The 23,679-nt window shown below is 37.9% G+C and overlaps 1 protein-coding gene across 2 annotated transcripts in view; it reads left to right on the top strand.

The window, feature by feature from the left end:
• The first annotated feature begins 5,153 nt into the window (after positions 1–5,153).
• LOC129002194 (cell division cycle protein 27 homolog) overlaps positions 5,154–23,679 on the top strand; it is a 31,739-nt gene continuing 13,213 nt past the window's right edge. For both annotated transcript variants that reach the window (XM_054429831.1, XM_054429830.1), the window contains exons 1-5: positions 5,154–5,313; positions 20,350–20,425; positions 21,010–21,157; positions 22,006–22,362; positions 22,911–23,075. In XM_054429831.1, the coding sequence (XP_054285806.1) occupies positions 5,293–5,313; positions 20,350–20,425; positions 21,010–21,157; positions 22,006–22,362; positions 22,911–23,075 (767 nt within the window). In that variant the 5' untranslated portion in view covers positions 5,154–5,292. The remainder of the gene's footprint in view (positions 5,314–20,349; positions 20,426–21,009; positions 21,158–22,005; positions 22,363–22,910; positions 23,076–23,679) is intronic.

Raw genomic sequence — 23,679 nt, 5'->3', positions numbered from 1 at the left:
GTATTTACGTGTTAAGAGGTGTTACAGGCGCATGGTGAAGAATGCAAAGAAGGCAGCAAATGAAAAGTTCATAAGGGAGTCGCCCAACCAGTGCAAAAGCAGCCTGGAGTATCGCTAACAAACTTTGTAGGAAACCTGTGGATCTTGCTTGTGTGAGTAGCCCGGATGAAATAGACGACTACTTTGTAAGTGTGGTTGGTAATATTGCGAGTGAGCTAACTCCTGCAGATGGCCATTTTGTATTAGATCCAAAGCCCAATGTGACAATTAAAACCCGCTTGACAAGGTGGAAAAACGTTACTCCGGCAGAAGTATTATCACTTGTTGCTAAATTTCACCCTAAAGCAAGCAAAGATGTATTTGGTATCAGTGTAAACATAGTCAAAAATACGATTAAGGATTTCGTAGGTCCGCTGACTCATGTGATAAATTCTTGTCTTGATCAGGGTTGTTTTCCGGATAGGCTGAAGGTTGCCAGGGTTGCCCCTGTGTATAAAAAAGGGGATCGTGAACAGGCCAACTAGTCCTACTAGACCTGAGCAAAGCGTTTGATGTGGTGTCTCACGAAGTTCTTCTGCCAAACTTGAAGCCTATGGAGTGGAAGGTACTGTGCTTGCTACATTTTCTTCTTACCTTAGGAATCGAAGACAGGTGGTTGCAATTGATGGGGCTCTTTCGGGAGAACGCAGGGTGGAACACGGTGTCCCGCAGGGCTCGCTACTTGGACCTCTCCTGTTCCTGCTAATGGTGAACGACTTTAAGTGTGGTGACGAGGCTCTCATGTATGCGGACTATACCACCCTTGTATTAGGTGGATGCTCGGTGACGGAAATTGAGAGAAAGATGGCCTTGGAGCTGACCTCCGCCGAGAAATGGTTCAAGACCAATAGACTTCAGCTAAATGTCAACAAGACCCAAACACTCATCTGCACCTTGGGCAGAACTCCGCCTGCGAACATCGTACCTCAAGTAAAACTTCTTGGATTTTTTATTGATACACGGCTTAACTGGCAGAGTCATACGGAAGAGATGTCAAAAAACCTCTCAAGGGTAGTATCTCTACTTCGCAAATTGAAGAACAGCCTGACTGAATCCTATCTCTTGACCATCTACTACGGCCTTTTCCACAGCCATTTGAGTTACGGCATACTGCTCTGGGGCCACTCCCCAAGCTGTAAGGCAGTGCTGAGGTTGCAGAAGGCGGCCATCCGAGTCATCACTTCTAGTGACCGGCGTGAGCACAGCAAACCCATCTTTAGGAGATTAGGCGTGCCCAGTCTACTCGATGTATATCTTATCCTCATTGGTACATGTCAAGAAGAACTTGAACGCGCTTACAACCAGAGGCGATGTCCACTACCACGCCACACGTGGCTCTACTAAGTTAGATATACAGAGAACACGCCTAATAAGCACACAACGCCGTTTCCCTGCCATGGCAATGAAGCTGTTCAACAAGCTGCCGGAGAACTTGAGAAACCTTGAGACCAAGAAGTTTGAAAGAAAAATGAAAGACCAACTTATTCAGTCGGCCTATTTCTCCATCAAGGATTTCCTTGAGGATAATCTAGCGAGTAACTGACTCAAAACCCTACTTCAACCACCAAGTTTGTGAGTTGACATATTTGTACATAATATTATTTTTTTTCTTTTGAAAATGACAAGAACATTTTATTTGCTATTTGATATAATATTAAGAAAACTGACGCAGTTAATCCAGTAAACCTGGTCAAAAACGAAGAGATGGTATTCAGATGGTAGCCTAGTTACATTAGACTATAACTTACTAAAATATTTGCTAACTTATAACCTACCAGAGAGTCGAAGAAATACAATTTAGGCTTCACAAGTGAGTCTTAATTTAGTCTTGCAAAAGCCATTTTAGTTATACGTAAGTTATTTAAGATCCACTACTAACCAATAGCCTACATGCCTGTTAACTTAATTCCCTAAGCATTAAATGATCATGGTAGACTAAATAGGTTATCAGTTAGATGTCCACAGTGAAGCCTAGCCTAGGCCCTCTCTGATACTACCTTGTCTGGACAAAAATTTAGAGAAACTAACTATGTAATGCTTCTATAGGCTATGTCTAACCCACGAATACAGTACTAACTTAACCCTAGCAGTGGCCAATGGTCCCGGCGGGACCATTTCACCGTGCACCCTTAGAATGGCCATGGTCCCGCCGGGACCATTTATGTCCAAACATTTTTAACGTTAAAAACTAATTGATAATTATCTTTAAAGTGGATAATTCATATACCATTCGAAAGATGACATTCTAAACTTTCATTTTATTATATAAACGAACCTTCTAGCGTCAATATGTCAACGTAATTGCAATTTAAATTTGAATGAAAATTTCCGCGCGAATCTACTTCCACTTGTAGGGTTGCGTAACCGCTAAACACATAAAGTTTAGAAAATCATAGCGAGGTTAGTTTTTTCCCTATCTGGATGCGAGTTATACCACTAGATAGCAGTAGAGTTGCTGAATATTTTGGCATAGATTATTTTATCAATACATTGATAGCAAAGAACATATGATTTTTAGAAAACACGTAATTTTACAAAAATTAACAAATGGCCAATGGTCCCGCCAGGACCATTTCTAAAGTCGAAATATATATATAATGGAATATTTATAACTATTCAAATATAATATCCTTTTGTAGTGTAGGAAACGTAGAATAATTTAGTGTTGAGAAATGGCAGCCCTGATCACTGTATAATTTCTGTGTTCTGTCAGCAACAAAAGAAAATTGCCATCTGACCAAGTTACAGTACTCTGCTTGTTTTGTGCGGATCAGCTGACTTACGTTTTGAAAGTAAATATTGTTCAGCGAATATCTTGGGAATCATTCTAATTTCGGATTTTGTAGTTATGTAGTGTTTTTTGTTAGTAATGTTTTTGTGTTTTAGGACTAACAGTAATCTTTATGCATGAGTATAAGCCTACTGGAAAGTCTAATATCTGAATTTCTTTTTACATAAACGGCAAATCTTTAGTTTTTTTGTATCATAAACGGGTAATCAAAAATTTTTTACTGCCTACAATGTGACATATTTGTATTCCTTAGTTTATAACTTACAAGAATATGTGTACTATATTACTATCACTAATCACTAATTACCTTACATGAGCTATCTCCGAGTTACTAATTATTCGTCTTACGTGACAAACCTTGCGATTTTTCGTATTTTCTTACATAACACATGTAAATAAAAATATTTTCCCCATGTGTTATACATTTCTATAAAGAGAATTGAATGTACTATAACATTTTTATAATATGTTTGGCCTACAAAAATCTGTACAAAATTTTTTTTCAAAAATGTCTTTGAATTTTTTTCTATGTAAACTGTAAATTTTTAGTTTTTTGTATCATAAACGGGTAATCAAAATTTTTTTACTGCCTACAATGTGACATATTTGTATTCCTTAGTTTATAACCTACAAGAATATGTGTACTATATTATTATCACTAATTACCTTACATGAGTTATCTCCGAGTTACTAATTATTCGTCTTATGCGACAAAATTTGAATTTTCTTCATTTTCTTACATAACATTTGTAAAAAAAAATATTTCTCCCATGTGTTATACATTTCTATGTAGGGAATTTAATTTACTACAAAATGTATATAATGGTTTTGGTCTGAAAATTATACTGTAGTAATAACAAGACTTTACTTTTGAAATTTCAATCAAATTTTTTGAATTTTTTTTATTTTTCAAAAAAGTTACCAACTCAGATTCAATTTTTATTTATATATTCAGATTCTCCTGCTTTTTCTGAATAAAATGAATACAAACATTGATAGGTTGAGTCCATATTTGTAATTTTGACAGATTTTTAAAAAAAGGTCTGCAAAATCGCCAAAATGGGTTGGCCATTCCCCACTTCTAACATTGGCCACTGCTAGGGTTAACTTAGAACAGGAACAGGCCAATGGTAGGCTTTAAACGAACAGACACGATATGGATCATAAACTTAATGTCTATAATAATGCTGTTAAGTTAAGACAATAGGCCAGTAGCACGAATACTTTCGTGAGGGTCATTTTGTTGTTCAATTATTACTTTAAAAAATACATTTAAATTTATCTGTGTTCAACTTTATGAAGGGATTAATTGACGCAATCTTTATGTCTGTTACTTTCAGATCTATGTTGGCTAAATTTATAAAGACAATGCCTAGATCAAACTACAAAATAGGCTTACTTAATAAGTTAATAAATACGTGGGCAATTTGACAATAAGATTAGAACGGAAATCTGAGCTGGTTCTTTAATCTGTAGTTTTTAGTTTTTGTTACCAAAATCAAACTTACGTATTGTTTCTGATAAAACTCGATTCTTCAAATGATTTACAGAAATAATAATTAACTTAGCATATTTTGTGTCTACTGTACAAGTGGAACAACAGACTACTTGATTACACATTACACAACAGTACTTAACTTACTTGTCTGGGGCCCATTTCATAATAAACTACAAGTTACAAGTTACAACTTGTAACTTGTAATTTCCATTAGATTTGCATTGGACGATCAGCTGATTTACTAATAATATTAGTTTGTACTTTATTATGAAATGGGCCCCAGTCTGCACTCTGCATTCTGCAAGTGCAAAGTGTATTAAAACTGATTAAAAGTGCGTGTCGGATGTCGGCGTCGGCTGCTTCCAATCCAAACAAAATGTAAACAACACAGTCACGTGACACAGCACCACTTGCGACGTTGCCAGTTCGATGGCCGCGGCCTGTAGTTAAAGGCGGCCGTGGGTCACCCCTTCACCCCCCTCTGGATCCGCCACTAACTCCAGGCCGTGGCCTGATAGAATTGGCAACCATTCCAACCAATAGTAATCTATGGCTATATTAAGTCAAGTTTTAAAGATTTTTTCCTCTTTCAATTTTATTTGTAAATATTAAATAACAGTTTTTGTTGATATTGCATTTTATTACATTCATGACCAAAACAGTCATTCATGATGATAAAAATATGAGAAACGATGTTTGATTATAATGCCTGATGTCTATATAACACTGCCTCCGAAGTTTCGAACTAACCGTTGAAGGTCATTGCCAATAATTTAGAAATTTATCAAGCTGGCCTGTCTGTCTACCCCCGTTTCGTTTCCAAGATGGTGGTAGTTTTGTAACTGTGTAGGTGAAGTGTTACCTCAACATTCCCCACTGAGACTAAATTAGTCTTGGTACGCTTCTGTAGAAATTTTAATTCACTCCGCAATTTAGTTAACAGTGAAATCAATAGTTTATCAAGATGATTATGGAGCCTGTACAGGTAAGAGAATATTTTTCAGAACAGTGAATGGGTGTGTTCTCGTTTTGTAATTTTACCTAACTACCCTACTTGTATAGTACTTTCTCATTCTTTATTTGTTCACCATTTCAATTGCTAAATTCATTAAATTATTACTCCCGATTGGGCCCACTATTAAGGCCCTAAATTTTCTCTTCAGCCTAAAGTGAAAACTACCTCTAATTTAAAGACTACATTAAGCATCTGGCTTTTTTGCTTCCCCTTCCTATCGTTGATGTTAAATCCATAAAATGCTTCAAGCTGTTGTTTGTTGTTGTTGGCCTACTAACGTGTTTGTCAAACATACATTCCATTAAGACATTGTGTTGAATGGAATACCTAGGCTATTATTGTTAAAAATATAGGCTCAAACATGGACACAACATACCTAGGCCTATATATTGGCCTGTACTTATGCTAAACAATGGCCAAGCCAACAAAAATATTCTCTTTTTATAAGTTATGCCATTATAAATTAGGCCTACAGTATTTTTATCGTTAATTTTGAGGCATGCTGTTGTTAGCACCTAAATAATTTTATCTTGCTGGATTTGTTGAAAACAATAAATTTTCCTAAGTTGGTTGGACAGTTCTACACTTAACCCTCCGAGCGTCGAGAGTCTACGCATAGACGAACAAAACCCCCTGTGGGGCGTCGAGCATCTACGCGTAGACGAACACGCAGTGTTCCGTTCAATTTGCATTCAAATAGGCAATTCTAAATTCAATTCGACGCAATGGGACAACTGATTGATATTGGTATCACCGTTTACGGCAGAAGTTGGGCTTTCTCCCAATGTCTGTCTCGAGCCACTAAACTGTATGTAGTGATCGTAGCGCAGCTGTAAACTTTGTCAATGTTTTGTTTGTTGACAGTTGCTTGTTTACTAACACTTGCTTGTAAATGGTGGATTGTTGTTTTAGATGTCGTGTTAATTTCTAAATATGGATAGTATAGTGACATTCGTGATTGTTTATTTGAGAGTGGTGATGAGTTAAATGATCCTGATGAAGTGGACATAGACAGTGATTTAGAAATAAATGAACCTCCAACATCAGATTCAGACTAGCCTGTATTAAGTTAGTCTATTATCAGATTCTGACCATAAACATGGCGCAGAAATCACTTTTACACCTATAACTTTTTGTTACTATACTTTATCTAACTTATAATAATGTTTATATATTTGTAATCTACATAAAATTTCAGACAATGTGGCTATCTTCAAATAGTTGTAGGCCTAGAAATATTTTATTTTGACTTAGCGCGAAGCTAAAAGTTTTTTTAGATTCTTTATATTTTGATTTTTTTGTGTATCATTTATAATTTTTTTTTATTTTTTTTTGCAAATAGGCCTAACGCCTACATTATTGTAGCCCATGAACCTGTGAACAAAATTATATACAAAACATCATAGTTTCTGACATTTAAATAGGCTCTAGGTTATGTTTAATGAAATCCTGCAAATCAGTAAAAAACAGCTTGACGCCAAGGCGTTTTTGCTTGATGCTTGGAGGGTTAAGATTAGGTATGCTATTTTGCACAGCTAACTTATTAAGTTCGCAGAGGATACGCGTCCGGTAACCGTACGTCGATTAGGCGTACGGTAATGGCGTCACCATGTTGTGGAGGTGAAGTATGACGTCACTAGGTTCCGGAAGCTTGTTAGACGTACGGTAACTGGCGTGACGTGACGGACGCCTGTTAAACGTACGGTAACTGGTGTGGCGTGACGGACGCCTGTTAAACGTACGGTAACTGGCGCGGCGTGACAGACGCCTGTTAGACGTACGGCAACTACCGCGACGTGAACCCCCAAAAACCCATAAAATAACGGAACAATTGTGGCACGAACGATTTTGATAAAAATGTAGTATGTTGTAGCCCTTTAAATTTTAAACAAAATGGTATGACTCCCATTTCTGTAAAAATTACGGTTCAAAAGTTATTGTAAATTATGTTATTTTCCCTTAAAATCTCTATAAAATAACGAAAAATAGGATTTTAGGGAAAAGCCGGTTTTGATTCAATTTAACTTAGTATGTCATGCATGACCCTTAAAATTTTGAACGTTTTTTAAATTTTGATTTTTAATGGGTAATTTTCCACAAAACCTCATGAAATAACTCCTCATAATAGGAGTTTCTAAAAATTACTCGAATGATACAGTCCTTTGAATTTTGAACAGATTGGTACAAATCCCATTTCCGTAAAAATTACGGTTAAAAACTTATTGTACCAAACACAAAATAACAACATAAAATCGGGTTTTCGGTGAAAAGATGGTTTTGATCAAAATTAATGTAATGGTCCTTATAATTCTAAAGAAATAGTAGAACCCATTGCTGTAACAATTACGGTTTAAAAGTAATTGTAACTTTTGTGGTTTTTAACTATAAAATGTCATATTTTACTCTCACCGCTTACCCATGATAAAGGTTGGTGCCGAGCTTATTGAAGAAAGTGTGTCAGGAATGCTGATACCATTTATTATAAATAGGAATATCATGAATTCGTTGTTTTCGGACCATGTAATATTATAACAACAACAAAATTGAAAGCCTATCCATTAGTAGTTTATCACTGATTTATATCTGAATCGTTTAGCATAGATAAATAATTACCTCATAGTAATGTGAAATTAGGCTTTGTTATGTTGTAATTACAACAAGCACTAGGCAGTAGGTATGATTGCAGTACCTATAGAGAAGTGATAAGATAACTTTCTGATTACAAATAAAGCTTTGAAGATAAGTTTATCAGTATAATCTAATTTGCAAAAAGAGTCTAACTAGTTATAAGGTTTAGGAGTAACACAATTATTTCATTCAAGACTAATAACATGAACCTTTTTTAATGAACACATATATTATAAAATATAGGTAACAGCAACACAAATTAATAGCCTTCAATTAAACCACTCAACTGTTAAGGCACAACCAGTCTAATATCAGTCTAAATAGTTCTAATCAGTGTAGGCTATCATGAACATTTTTTAATAAACAAATATATTATACAATATAGGTAACAACAACAAAAATTAATAGCCTTCAATCAAACGACTCAACTGTTAAGGCTCAAACAGTCCAAATAGTTCTAAGGTTTAGGAATAACACAATTATTTAAATGTAGGCTAGTATTAACCCAGGGCCGGCTTGAGGGCGGGGCAGGGGGGCTAGTCCCGAGACATGATAGGTCTCCGAAGGGGGCCCGGCCCGGTCTAATGTAACATTTTAACTGTACATGGAATCTACTAATGTCAAAAATTTTAGGATAGTTTTTTTAATTCAAGTAATTTTTAGACTTTGGATTGTGTAATTCAAGTCTTGACTTATTATTTTTCTTTTTACTTGAATAAAGTTGCAACTGTGAGCACGTAGATTAATAAATCTAAAATTTATTTCAAACTAAAATTTTAACAAGCATTTAAGTTAAACAAAAAGGTGTTTTACATAGGTATTGTTTGTAACAAAATGCAACCCAGGAGCCCCTGACGGCTCTCGCCATGCCTGCATGAACCTTTTTTAAATAACACATATATTATAAAATATAGGTAACAGCAAACACAAATTAATAGCCTTCAATTAAACCACCTAACTGTTATGGCACGATCTACAAAACCAGTTTCTGGATTTGGGTCCAGTAGTACCAAGACCAGAACAGGTCATATGGTACCAAGATAGACAACTATTACAACATACACTATTAGTGGATGAGTCTTTTTGGCAAAGCGGACACAGCCAAATTGGGTCTTTTTTCTTTACACTCATTATATCTTCGATCAATTTCCAACCAGCACCATCAAAATATTTCCGAATACATAGAACGTCCGCTAGTGGGTCCACGCAGCTGGAAGAAACTTTATTAGGATTGGCCTCGATGTCAGTCTCTTGTAGCAGAGTCCCCTCCACAGCAAGCCTCGCCTTCTCAGGTTTAACAAACCACATCAACATTTGTAATTCTTTTTTATGAGATGGTTTTTTTTTGAAAGGGAGAGTTCTGTTTGTTTTTGTTTTTTTTTTAGGCAATCCAATTACTGTTAAATCACTCCCTTTAGGCCTTCCTCTCTTTTTGAATTTTGGGGGCATGATGGGAAATTTGTCAGGAAATAGTGTAGCAAGATTGGTGGGGTTTGGTGGGAGATTGGTGGGAGAATAATTGGCAGGATTGGTGGGACTAGTATTATTTTCTTCCACAACTGTGATGGTTTGAACTTCTTCCGTTTCTACTTCTTCCCATCCTACTTCTACCGTTTCTACTTCTACCGTTTCTACTTCTTCCGTTTCCACTTCTTCCGTTTCCACTTCTTCCGTTTCCACTCCTTCTATTTCTAGTTCTTCCCAACCTACTTCTACCGTTTCTACTTCTTTGGTTTCTACTTCTTTGGTTTCTACTTCTTCCGTTTCCACTTCTTCTGTTTCCACTTCTTCCATTTGTAGTTCTTCCCAACCTACTTCTACCGTTCCTACTTCTTTGGTTTCTACTGCTTTGGTTTCTACTGTTTTGGTTTCTACTTCTTCCGTTTCCACTTTTTCCGTTTCCACTTCTTCCATTTCTAGTTCTTCCCAACCTACTTCTACTGTTTCTACTTCTTTAGTGGTGTCTTCTTGAGACAATATCTGTAAAAATTACAGAATAATAATACATTTACATTTCCCTTTCAATATTAAGTAAAGCGGTCAAGTATGTACAGATGCACACTCTGAGGGTCTCTAGGATTATGAAAAGGTTGAGAGGGGCTTAAAATATAAAACTACAATTTTTGAAATAAGAATGTATAAAGATAACGGCAGATGATACGCGTCTGGTACCCGGACGTGGATTAGGCATCCGGCAGTTACTATAACCTAATCTAACCAAACTTGCTGATAATGAAAAAATCGAATAACGGTAAAATTGTATTCAAAATAAAATTATTAATCCCTCAAATTCAAACAAATTATGTACAATTAAGAAGAAATCGCATTCTAAGCAAAATCTAAACAAAAAGTTAGTGTCACCGAGGAGTCATACCTAGGTTCACCGCCGTAAATCTACCCCGCGCTATTTTACGCAAGGTCGTAGGCCTTGTTGGCCGCGGACTTTGGCACGTCCTCGTCACCGATGGGATTCGATATGGATACTTGTTAGATATAAGCCTACTACTCAATCAACTACACCACTAACATTGATGGCTGCACTGCGTATCGTTGCGGTAATGGTGTTACGGGCCCCCACAACCCAGTGACGTCACTGGACGCCTAATCCACGTCTGATTACTGGACGTGTATACTCTGCGAAAAACAAAAGTGTGCTGCTTGATGCACATACCTCACCAACAAAGACTTCCTTGTTTGCTCCCCACAAACGAATTATACTATCCAGCACTTGAAGGCGTTGGGGGAAAAGCCTTGAAGGTACCTCAGAGGCTAAGGAAGCAATCTCCTTAAATTTATTAGACACCATTCTGTACTTTTCATGCTGCGACAGGACTTTCCTCACAGGCATAACATTCACTGATACAGATGCTTCATTGGTAACATCGGCTGTCAGCCTACTGTTATTTACATAATAAAACTTAGTCCAACGAGCCGGGACTAGGTGTTCAGCAAACAAATCCATATTTTTCAGTTTTCTAATGAACAGAACATGATGGCATGGCAATCTTACAGCTGTGCTGAATGGGCAAGGACATTTTTCAGTAGATACAGTCAAGATTCCAGAACTTGTTTCCACCTTCAGTTCTTCTTGAGCTGAATCTTGGTTGGGAACTAGCTTCACCTTACGCATTATTTTAAATTTTTCTGAGACAAGTCTATATGCATGAGGCGTCAGACAGTGAAAGTATTTTTCCTGGTCCTTGTGGACAAACTGTACATTAAGAGGCACCTTCAATTCAATTCTAGCAACCCTATCATCTCTTTCTGTCCTCAGACTTGCTAACAAAAAGTCTAGGCTTTTGAATAAGTCTGGTAGCCTGGAGTGGCGTTCTACTACCTGCATAACCTGAAACAAAGTAATCAGAATAAAGAAAACTGTAAACTGTAACATGAACATTTAACATATTCATTTTTAGGACACATAATCAACGGCTAAATCTGTAAGGGGTGGGGATCATTATAACTGTAACATCAACTTACAAGTCTATCTGGTAGGCCCTCATCGAAATATGTAATTGTATAGTATAGTGATAATGTATTCAGAGAATTAAGCAGAGCACTGTATAATGGTGGCCTCCAGATAATATCAAAGTGCACTCGTTAAACCTAATGCTATTTAATAGTATTAATTGAAAATCAATTCATACAAATGGAAATTTGCTTAGTTCGCAGGTTTGCTGTGGTGGGGGTATTAAAGTCTCGCTTAAGGTTAAGTATTATCTTACTAGGCCTACCTTTGAATTGATTGATTCCAAACGATTATTTGTTCGATTTCCGAGCGTCATAGTCGTTTGTAAGGCTGGAACCCATTCCTCTCTTATGGGATGCCAGTTTTTCTCAAAATATTCTATGAATGGGGTTATCTTTGTCTTTCTAATTTCCTCCAATATTTCCATATAATTTGATTTACTCTTTGCGTATGCTATTCTTTGGACCAGCTCTAGGCATATACTTCTCTGGCCTGAAGTAATCCCCATTTTTTCTACAGAGGTTTCCCGTCTAAATGATCGTAGCGAGTGAAATAAGCAAATCAGTAGCTGGGCGTTGGGGAATTCCTCCTTAAATGCTGTTCTTTCTACTAAGTCTTTGTCAGTCATGACTGACACAGTGTTAGGCCATGCAGAATTGTTTTCTTTGAATATTTCTACCATTTTCTTTAATGTGTCTCTGTCTTCTGATGCTGCCAAAAAAAATGCGACTATCTCTGTCTCACCGTTGCTATCTTCAATACAAAAAATATATAGTGGTATCCTTAAATTTGACACTTTGTAGATAGCATCTACAAATAGCATTTCTGGGTAGGCATGAAACAGCCTTTTCATTTCGGAGTCTTGGTAGAAAAGGCCTTTGAATATGTTATTTTCATCAATGACTAACTGTATGGTGGCATCATCCTTGTTTGTTAGGTACTGCAGGGCTGTTTCGAGGTTGTCCTCATCATTTCTAGCATTTATGTTGTGCAAGTCCCTTAGAGTAACTCGTTGAGCTGTTTTAGTCATTAGTTCCGATTGCAGCAGCTTTTTATTTACCCTCAACGATAATAAATGTTTGGCCATTTCTCGTGTTGGGCCATCTAGTTTTCTTTGTCGAGGTAGTAAACGAAATGCCTCCTACAAAAATGAAAAGTTAAATTAACAATAAAAAGTTTAACCAATGACAATTATTGTAGCATAATATGCTGAAAGTGAAATAAAACCACGGCCACCTTTAACTACAGGCCGCGGCCTGGTAGAATTGGCAACATGGCAAGTGGTGTTGTTCAGGGACAGAAGTCCCATAAGATAGCATGGCAGACAGGGGACATCAGCTCATTAATTCACACTTTATTTATTTATTTTTTAATTTATGAACATAATTTTTTTTAAATATTGAAAATAAAACATTCAGAATTGAAAATTGAAACAATATGAATTACAATCTATATCTGTACATTTTTAAGCGGAGTCAATATTGTCATAGTCCGGTAATCAATCTTTCGTAAATACATAAATACCATTAGTTGCTTCCAAAAAATCAGCTGTTACAACACCACTTGCGACGTTGCCAGTTCGAAGGCCGCGGCCTGGAGTTAAAGGCGGCCGTGAATAAAACACAAAACACAATTTGTTTGACTATGTTTCAAGAGGCAAATTAGAAATAGGCCTAGGCCTACATGAAACCAGAGTTGTGTTGACGACCCTACATGAAACCAGAGTTGTGTTGACGAACAAGTTTGTGTTCTTTACTATAGTCGGGAAGGGGGAGCGAGCTGGTGTAGGTGTTAGACCCGGGTTCAAATCCCGTCAAATTACCAATCAATTTTATCCAAGTGATAATGCTGCAACCCCTAGGTCTAACCTGAAGTAATGTGTAAAACAACCCCGGGCACGTGCCTAGCGTCCTAGGACAAAAAAAAACGAAGTGACTATTCGCACGTCAAAATGCCCCACAGCCCGTTCCCGTTCCAGTTTTCTGTTACTTTGTTACAGTTCCAGAATTACAAAATAATGCAACGGGAACTTTCAGAACGTTATCAGTTTCAGTTACTGTACTTCTAAGTTTTAACTCAGAGTAATTACTCTGAGGTTTTAAGAAGCCTTGAATTGAAAACGTTCAAGAACAATCGATGGAGCCAGAAAGAAAGGTGTTACAAGTAAAAAAAAAAAAACACAAATGATAATTTGAAATATTATTAATTGACTTACAGATGCATACTACACAGTGGTACAAGGAAGAAAGTACAAGCTTGGGAAAGCGGCCAAATCAAAAATAATAAGATTTTAAGTAGGCCAATTAAGATTTTACTTGTAAGCTCTTACATCTAACACTGTAAAATGTTAAGCTTTAAGCCGATGACAGCCTGGTGATTGACTAATTTTATCCTAATGCCTAGCCTACTTCTGGGCTATCTAGGCCAACATAGGCCTACCAATATTTGGCCATACCTTTTATAGGCCTAGCCTTTGATATGGTAAAGGTAAAGTAGGCTAACATCAAGCCTGGCCTAGGTTTAAGTTATTTACGATTCCTATACGGTATTGAATCTTCTAATGTGTATTTCTAATACACATTTTATTATCGGCCAGCACCTATATTTTCGACTGCTTATAACCTCTTTAGCTCTGTTCAACTCTGTTACCTTTCTCTTTACGAAGTTTATCCCATCCATTTCGATTTCGGCTAATATGAGGTATTACCGTTACCGTTCCTAATACTAGGATATATTTGCGTCCAACCTGTTCCCAAACAGCTATAACAGTTACTAGATTAGGAACGTAATGTAACGTCATTTGGAGCAGACGTGCGTGGTAGCGGCGCACGTCTAACGTGCGAATAGTCACTGCAAAAAAAAAACTATATAGTTGGGAAGATATAAGGTGAATTTTATGCCACAGGATGTTCAATATACCTCATTTCTCGGATGATTGTGTTCATCAACCAATGTAATAACTTCCAGACTTTGTCCGTCCTGTGATGCTCTGAGGCGTAGTACAAATGGGCATTCCTTTCTAAATGTGCTAAAAACAAAATATAATGATTACATTAATGAACTGAAACTATAAAATATCTTTTATTTATAGAGCCCACCTATTGAATAAAAAACATTAACGCTTGTTATATCTGGAGTTGGAATACTGTACTGGGCTGGGGACAGCCTTAAAATCACTCCTGAACAGCCCCAAAGCAGAATGGTTCCTACGTGTCTGCAACGGCCTGTGAAAACCTCAAAATGTGTCCGCAAGCGCTAAAACTAAAAAGCTAAATAATGACTTATATACCGGTATATATATATATATATATATTCACTCTTTAGGGCTACTAGTAATATAGTTAAATAAAATAAGTAAATTTCAATAACTTGTATAGCCTACTTTTAAAACAAAAAACTAAAAAACTATTAAGGGGTAGGCATAATCAGGTTATTTAAATTTACTTTTTTTTTTAAATACGTATATATATACACATACCTTAACAAGTGTTAACAAGGTCTTCAGAAGTAAAACTTTAAATGTACTATAGTTTCTTTATATAAACACACTAGGGATGGACGGGATTTTTATTTCCTTCCCGATTTTTGGGACGGGATGGGACAGGATTTTTTTCTGTGCATAAAAAAGTACTGTATTGCAGTTACCAAAAAAGACATACGAAATCAATTTTTACCATTTGTGGCACTGATCTATAAAAACCAAAAAATGGGTAACAATTTACAGGTACCTATAGAAACTTGTGACTCGCGGGTCACGGGGTGATCGTCTGTAGAATTCACGGTCACGGCGCGATCGTCGTCATGACTCGCAGTCACGGCGCGATCGTCGGTATGACTCCGCGGTCACGGGGTTATCGTCGGTATGACTCCACGGTCACGGTGCAATCGTCGTCATGACTCGCGGTCACGGCGCGATCGTCGGTATGACTCGCGGTCACGGCTCGATCGTCAGCATGACTCCGCCATCACGGCATGATCGTCAGTATGACTCCACGGTCACGGCGCGATCGTCGGTATGACTCCGCGGTCACGGGGTTATCGTCGGTATGACTCCACGGTCACGGTGCGATCGTCGTCATGACTCGCGGTCACGGCGCGATCGTCGGTATGACTCGCGGTCACGGCTCGATCGTCAGCATGACTCCGCCATCACGGCATGATCGTCAGTATGACTCCGCGGTCACGGCGCGATCGTCGGTAGGACTCTGCGGTTACTGCGCGATCGTCGGTAGGACTCCGCGGTCACGGGGTTATCGTCGGTATGACTCCACGGTCACGGCGCGATCGTCGGTATGACTCCGCGGTCACGGGGTTATCGTCGGTATGACTCCACGGTCACGGTGCGATCGTCGTCATGACTCGCGGTCACGGCGCGATCGTCGGTATGACTCGCGGTCACGGCTCGATCGTCAGCATGACTCCGCCATCACGGCATGATCGTCAGTATGACTCCGCGGTCACGGCGCGATCGTCGGTAGGACTCTGCGGTCACGGCATGATCGTCAGTATGACTCCGCGGTCACGGCGCGATCGTCGGTAGGACTCTGCGGTTACTGCGCGATCGTCGGTAGGACTCCGCGGTCACGGGGTTATCGTCGGTATGACTCCACGGTCACGGCGCGATCGTCGGTATGACTCCGCGGTCACGGGGTTATCGTCGGTATGACTCCACGGTCACGGTGCGATCGTCGTCATGACTCGCGGTCACGGCGCGATCGTCGGTATGACTCGCGGTCACGGCTCGATCGTCAGCATGACTCCGCCATCACGGCATGATCGTCAGTATGACTCCGCGGTCACGGCGCGATCGTCGGTAGGACTCTGCGGTCACGGCGTGATCGTCGGTGTGACTCGTGGTCACAGCGTGATCGTCGGTAGGACTTCGCGGTCACGGCGCGATCGTCGTTATGACTCCGCGGTCACGGCGTGACTGTCGGTATGACTCCGCGGTCACAGCCCGATCGTCGTTATGACTCGCGGTCACGGTACGATCGTCGGTCCAATAATCGCGGCCACGGCGCGATCGTCGTTATGACTCCGTAAATGTGTCCGCAGGCCCGCGTTTCTCGGCGTTTCGTGTCCGCGACAATGTCGCAGCGTCGCTCGTTGTTCTGCTTTGGGGCTGAACAGGAATATCCCAGGGATAATCCTATATCTCATGGGATATTGGGACGTTTTGGGAACTCTGTGGGATATCCTGAGGATAGTCTGTGCTATGTGGGGCCACTGAACTGATTGAGATAGGCCTAACTGATAAGGCATAGGTCTAGACCCATCTAGGCTATCTAACTTAGTCCAATGGTATCACACTTGAGGTCTGAAGAGATTAATTATTGAAAACAAGTACTCTATTGAACTTGATCTTTGAAGAAATAAGTTATAGCTATTTTATTCAACTAGAGAGGACTTCTGGCAGCTATCCTAACCCCTAACATTATAGGCCTATCTACCTACATAAACCTACAACTATTCTGTTTAATTTTACAACTAACTTAGGCCTACATTGCCAGATACAACTCTTACCTGTTATTAGGTCTCGCACCAGTGGATTTACTTTTTCTAACACCACCGTGGATGCATCTATATGAAACTTCATAATACTTTAAATTCTCTCTGATGGGTCTTTTGACTCCCCTCTTGGCCGCTGCTTCAATTGTTCTGGAATCTTTTATAAAGAACTGAACAAAATCAGATTTTTCTTTTTGAGCAATATACTCCTCTAACTCAGTAAACGACTCGAATTTTGTGATTAAACTTTGACTTGTCTCCGGTTCATCCATGATTTAAGCGCTATCGGTAAGGACTGACAGTCAAGTCTCCGACAATGGTGTCGCCATACACAAGTCACCGACAACGCCGTTACCGTACGTCTAACAAGCGTCCGGCACGTCGCGCCAGTTACCGTACGTCCAACAAGCGTCCGGAACCTAGTGACGTCATGCTTCGCCTCCACAAACCGGTGACGCCATTACCGTACGCCTAATCGACGTACGGTTACCGGACGCGTATCCTCTGCGTATTAAGTTACTAGGCCTATTAAGTTCTTGACTGAGTAACACACCAATTTCACTAAAACAATACCATTAAGGACCAAAGGCCTAGGGCATATACCGGTATTGAGGCAGTCAATTGTTTTATGCTTTCTATTGATCGATTCAACCCCATTTAATCAGCTGTTTCTTGTTAGCAGTGTTACCACACGCCCTAAGTTAAACAAAAATCCTGCTTATGTGGTTGCTGAACCCTGTTTTATTAACCTATCCCGCTTTAAAATCCTAACTTATTTTTTCCGCATTTTAGTATCGGTACCGTATCGTACAAATTATGTCACATCTCAAATGATCTTTTGGCCGTGTCCATGTGAAAATTGCCATTTTAACCTTAACCCTAGATGGGTATCGCACGTAAATATGACGTTGTGCAAGTTATTTTTAGCATCTCAACCCCACCCCCTCAACCGACAATACCCTCCTTCCGGCAGTGCTCTCAGCAGTCATTTGCCGTGCGATGGCTGCCTTGGTTTGGTCGTAGTGTGTTTCTTTATGCACTTGCCAGTCAATTTCTTGGAACGCATATCAAACTTACGTGTCAATACCCTTTGTGGAGGCCTATAATAAAACGGCCGGCTAGTTTATGGTAAAACGGCCGGCAGTACATAAAATTTACGTATTGATACCTTAAAAGTGTCATACTATATGACGATACCTTACTATGCGATTCCTATGAAACGTCAAATTTACGTATTGATCCCCTTAGCGTCATGCTGTATGACGATACCTTTCCAGGGTTAAGTGACATAAGTTACTAGGCGTAGGAAAGGTACCTAAAATCCTATTTCATTCCACATCACGTTTTAATCCCTCAAAAATCCTGGCTTTGTAATAAAAGTCTTGTTTAGCCTATGGAAGCACTGCATGTCAGAAATTCACTCTTGTATCCTAAAGAAGGCAATGCTTATAAGCCTATTACCCATTGTCTTTTAAGTTCAGACTTTTGTAACTTAGGCCTAGACTTCAACTTTTAAAAAATTTAGATGGGAATTAGGACATAGGCCTAGCTCATTGTTGTTTTTTGATGACTACCGGTAACTTAGTTTCCAGTTGGTAAAAATTGACAGGTCGATTTCTTTTCTGCACAATTAATTAAACAACCTGTTCCTGTCTGTTGAGTATACTTACCTATTCAATCTATGGGACCGGTAGGCTAAGTTAATTACGGTATTAATTAGTTTTTATCTTTAGGCACTTAACTTTGAGTTATAAAAACTTAAGTTGACGTTCAAGTCAATGTTAAAGTTAATTCAACGTTAACGTTAAGTCAACTCAGTTGACTTAAGTTGAACTAAATATCTTATAACTTATAGTTTATTTTAGACTGGCCCACTAAGCTCTGTCTAGGTGCGGTAGCAGTGGATGTCTTAGGATTGAGTAGAACATTTATTTGTCAGTACGGTACCGTAAGCTCTGGGTATTCCTAGGTAGGATAAGACCCTGTGAATAAAGGTGTGCAATACACCATTGTGGGGAAAAGAAAGATATAACTTAGAAAGAGGGATTCATGTCACACCACGTAAGAAAGTGTTCTTCATTTTATGTCTCCATGGGGTAAGATGGGAGGTGGAAAGGGAACTCATTTCTCTGATCAGTGCTGTTAAAATATTAAACTGTGGTTTGTTTGTGCTTAACTTTGGCAAATCAACCGTGCAGAACTAAAGCTTATTCAGCAATTTCTGCACATGTGTGTGCCTAGTCCCAGACTCAGCATCGCAGTTACCTCTCAAACGAGTTACAGTTTTTTTCCGGTAATCCTGGCCGGTGGACGTAATATCTTTATAGGAGACGTTCTGAAATAAACCTACAAGAAGCCTGTATTTCCTAGTACTGTATACTTTATTGATATGGTAACCTGAAAGCTCTATCTTGTTTATAACAATGAAAGTACTTTCCTGTTAAAGGGAGCATTCATTATTATGGATGATTTGTTTGATGTGTATCGATATTTTCTTTTTCTTTCCGATATTAAGTAACGAATATTAAGTAGGTAACAAATTGAAACAGTCAGCTGACACTACGATGAATAAAAATATTGTTCAGTATCAACAAACAATTTTAAAAAATATCAAAATAAATCTGATCTAAACTAACCTAACCTAACTTACCAACTTGCTAACATTTGAAACAATTCAGCAAGTTTGGTTAGATTTAGTTATTTATGTTAGGTTGGTTTAGAACACAGTTTCATTTTTTGATCAATATCAATCATGGGACGCAACTATGTCCGTATTTCAACCCAAATATGAGTGAAGGATGAGTGTAGGATGAGTGTAGGATGAGTGGCGCGTTCTTGTAGTCTTGTGAGTGACTAAGGTCGACTTATTCACTTAGACATTAATAGCTTTTAAGTAATAGCCCATACAGCTAATGGCAACTAAGGGACCTACTACTACTACAGGGGATGAACTACTAGGGGGGGTACTACTATAGGGGATGAATTTTATAGTGGAATCCGAACCACATTTTTGCCGTGGTTATAACGTATCAGTCTAATTAGGCCTATCATTATAGTACTGCAGATAGTCTTAGTACGTTACTCACTAGTGATGACTTTAATCCACACCAGGTAGTATCGCATCCACATTGCATGCCCATAAATATCCACAATTTATGACCTCCTAGTAGCTGGATTACAGGATGACACCTTTGTCCCAGTCATATATTGGCGTGTTTTTTTATATCAGCAATTACTGTAATTCTAAAAATATGAGTGGATTTAAAAACCTCCAATCTTCTTTTTTCACTTATTATTTAACATAGGCGTATTTTGTGTGTTGTTACAAGAGTGTTGTTTATAAATTATATTCTGTTACAAACATATTCCATTGTGATAATGACAACATGTATGTTTTTCAGGCTGCCATTTGGCATTGCTTAAACAATTACAGTTATGGAGATGCAATATTTCTAGCAGAACGCCTCCGAGCAGAAGGTAAGGACATCTAATGTTTGTTTATTTAACTTTTAATTCACTTAAAAGAGGAGATAAGTAGGCGTTCTAGTAGTGACTAAATTTAATTAATTCAGAAATTTGAACATTAAACTTAGCGCTTAGTAAAGAAGTAAACATGTTTAACCGTTTTCTACAGCTAATTTTAATTGTTGACCGTTTACTTTGTGAGTTGGACTTCAAATAAAAAAATGTTTGGAAAGTGAAAAAGATATTTGCTACTTATTTAGGCCTACCGGTACCGTAATTAAATTTGAATTCTTAGCATTGCCCTACATAGTAAATGCAATAAATAAGCTACCGTACTATTTGAAAGGAATTTTATTGTAAGGTTCTATGGTGAAACTAAAAGTTCAAAAATTGGTATTTTGGAGATGGTCGTTTTAATTGAAGAGGCGAAAATACTGGCTGATGTTTTGGATGTGTTTGCAGCAATGTGTCTTCGACATGCTCAACTGACGTATAGGCCTATTAAGTACATGTATTTTTTTATTCATCAAAATGAGAAGTAGGTTTAATTATATTGTAAATGATCCAATTTAAGATATTTGAAACCGTGTTTACAGTGGAGTCAGATGAAACACTTTTCCTACTGGCTACATGCTACTACCGCAGCGGCAAACCTGCGCAAGCCTACAACATCCTCAAAGACAAAGGCCCAGTCTCGGCTCAGTGTAAATACTTGTTGGCCCGCTGCTGTCTCGACCTACAGAAGTAAGAACATGTTAGAAATTATGATAACAGTTCCGCGGAGATCCTACAATCTACAATATTATCTGATGAAATATTAGTTTGATGTATAAATAAAATCGGATATAGTTTTCAAGCTTTATAAATATTGATTTGGCTAACTTATATGTATTGAATTAGACATGAAAATGTTAAGCCATAATAGGCCGAGGGTCCTTTCAAGAAGACTCTTTCACACTCATCTGCGGCAGTAAAGTTAGTTTAGTCCAGTTTGGCAAAAGTTGAAATGTTTTGTTGTTTGAGGAAAAAAAACAAATAAATTTACAAAGATGTCAGTTTGTAGGCATATTCAAGTTCTCTTTTTTCATGAGTAAGAAAAAGATTTATTTTGTATATGTTAAGTAACTACCATGTTTGTGATCATCACTTAACTTAACGAAACTAACCTAACCCATTGAAAATATCATCCGATAGTAGTAGTTGTAGGTCCTCTGCGGAACTGTCCCCGTAACTTTTTGTGATACATTTTGGCCAACATAAACATAATAAAAAATGCAAAACTCAAATTGTCTTTAAAAATACCATTGGAATGATCATGAATTTAATAGGCTACTTAATTCATTAATTGAACATTATATTTTAATTAATCAAAACTGTAAAATCTAATCTGTTTTCGTTGCATTTATCATAAGAACAAAATATAATATATTTGTTATTTATTAGTGGAAACAAAATTTTTTTAATGAAGACTGTTAATGAACAAATTTAGATGCCTTCAGTAGGGTATTTTTTTTCACACAATCTTTCTTTTGATTTGACCTTTGTTTGACAACTTTTAGCATTTTAAGCTAATATTTTCTTCCCACTGTCAGGAACGCAGAGGCTGAGGCAGTTTTGACTGGAGGAGATGCCACGCGGACACGCAGCCTAGACGAGATCACAGCAGAGTTCGGCAACTTGTCGTGCTTCGCTCTGAGTGTGATTGGTCGCGTGTGCTGTGCCTCGGAACGCACGGTGCGCGGTGTCGAAGCCTACAAAAGAGCTTTGAAGCTCAACCCTCTACTGTGGCAGTCTTACGAACAACTTTGCCGCCACGGAGAGAAGCCTGAACCCAACAAAATCTTCTCGATGAACCATCTTGACAATCTCGGTCACATTACGGGCACACAAAACCCTTTTGTTTCAACCAGTCCTGCGGAATTCGGGCTGGAGAACAATTTAAATATACAGTAAGTCTAAAGTAAAGTTGCTATTTTACTTTTAGGAATCTCGATGATTTTGTTTATGTCTATTAACACATAAAATCTCAGTTGTAATTTAATTAGTAAGGTCTCAAATTTATATGTAACGTAAAAGGCATAACTAAAGATTATTTATACAACGCTTACTTTTATTCTCTTCTATATGAATAGTCAAATGAATCTGGAATCATTCGCCACCAACCACTTTGGTTCTAGTTCTTTTAGATTACTATACAATTTTTTTGCTTGAACTCAAGTACACATCCTGTTTTTATGATGTAATTACATTTTAAATAAGTTTTGCGTTTGTAATTGTCGGTTTGGGTGCAAAATTATCCAAAAATGTTACAGAGTCAAACAGGATACCATAGTATATACTCAAAACACTTCTACCAAGAGTCTATAGGCCCTACATTTACCACTATGATAACGTATATGCTGATTTGGTTGTTTGTCAGTGGAGACGGCTTTGCTTCAATTTAAATTTAAACCTCTGTAATTTTCAATATGTATAAAAATCCTTTTTCTGTTTTCAGAACACCGATTCAAATAGAAAATATTTTAACGAGTAACAAGATTGAATGCAGTGGTATTCGACCTTTCTCACCTGACGATAGTCCTATGTTGCCTTTGCGATCTGCCAAAACTTCGGGATTTAGAAAAGCGTTCTCAGGAAGCAGTGTCAGCCCCTTAACTCCGAGGTAAGTTTGTATTCATGATTGAATATTTGCCTGACAAATATTGTGTATTTGATATTTACCTATCAACAAATTAAGTTAGGTTTTGGTAGAAAAACATTTGCTGAAGAATATATTAAGGAAGAAGAAATGGATTCCCATCTAACTTACATTAGAAAAGAGTACTAGGGAGTTAAAAGTACAAGGAAAGTCAACAACACAATAAACTTGATATTTCGCCCATGCTAGAAAGAAGTAGAATACCAGTTAGAAAATGGCTTCCCTAATGTTATCAAAAAATAACTGAGACTTGAGATTTTTTAATAACACTAAAAGATCTCCATGATGCTTTTCAAAGTCTTGAATTTTAACCCTCCTTCAAGCATATAATTGATGTTTGTCATGTTTTTATTCATAATAAATAACCAAATTTTTTTTTTTAATCAGCATTATACAATGCTCAACAACTTAAATGACTAATTTTTAGTGATAAGAGACAAAATGCTTAATTGAAACAACTTCTTTATGGTAATTTTGTTGAGTTTTCTGCACTCCGAAAGCTACCATATTGTTCATAGGTTTAGCCATGACAAGTGTATTTTTAATGACATAAACAAAACATTTTTGA

The sequence above is a fragment of the Macrosteles quadrilineatus genome, unplaced genomic scaffold (assembly GCF_028750875.1).
Source record: "Macrosteles quadrilineatus isolate MER2022 unplaced genomic scaffold, UCM_ALF_1.0 Scaffold_9__3_contigs__length_116548681, whole genome shotgun sequence".
In the NCBI taxonomy this organism is placed as follows: Eukaryota; Metazoa; Arthropoda; class Insecta; order Hemiptera; family Cicadellidae; genus Macrosteles; species Macrosteles quadrilineatus.
The sequence above is the reverse complement of the archived record's forward strand: the minus strand, read 5'-3'. Positions and strand labels throughout refer to the sequence as shown.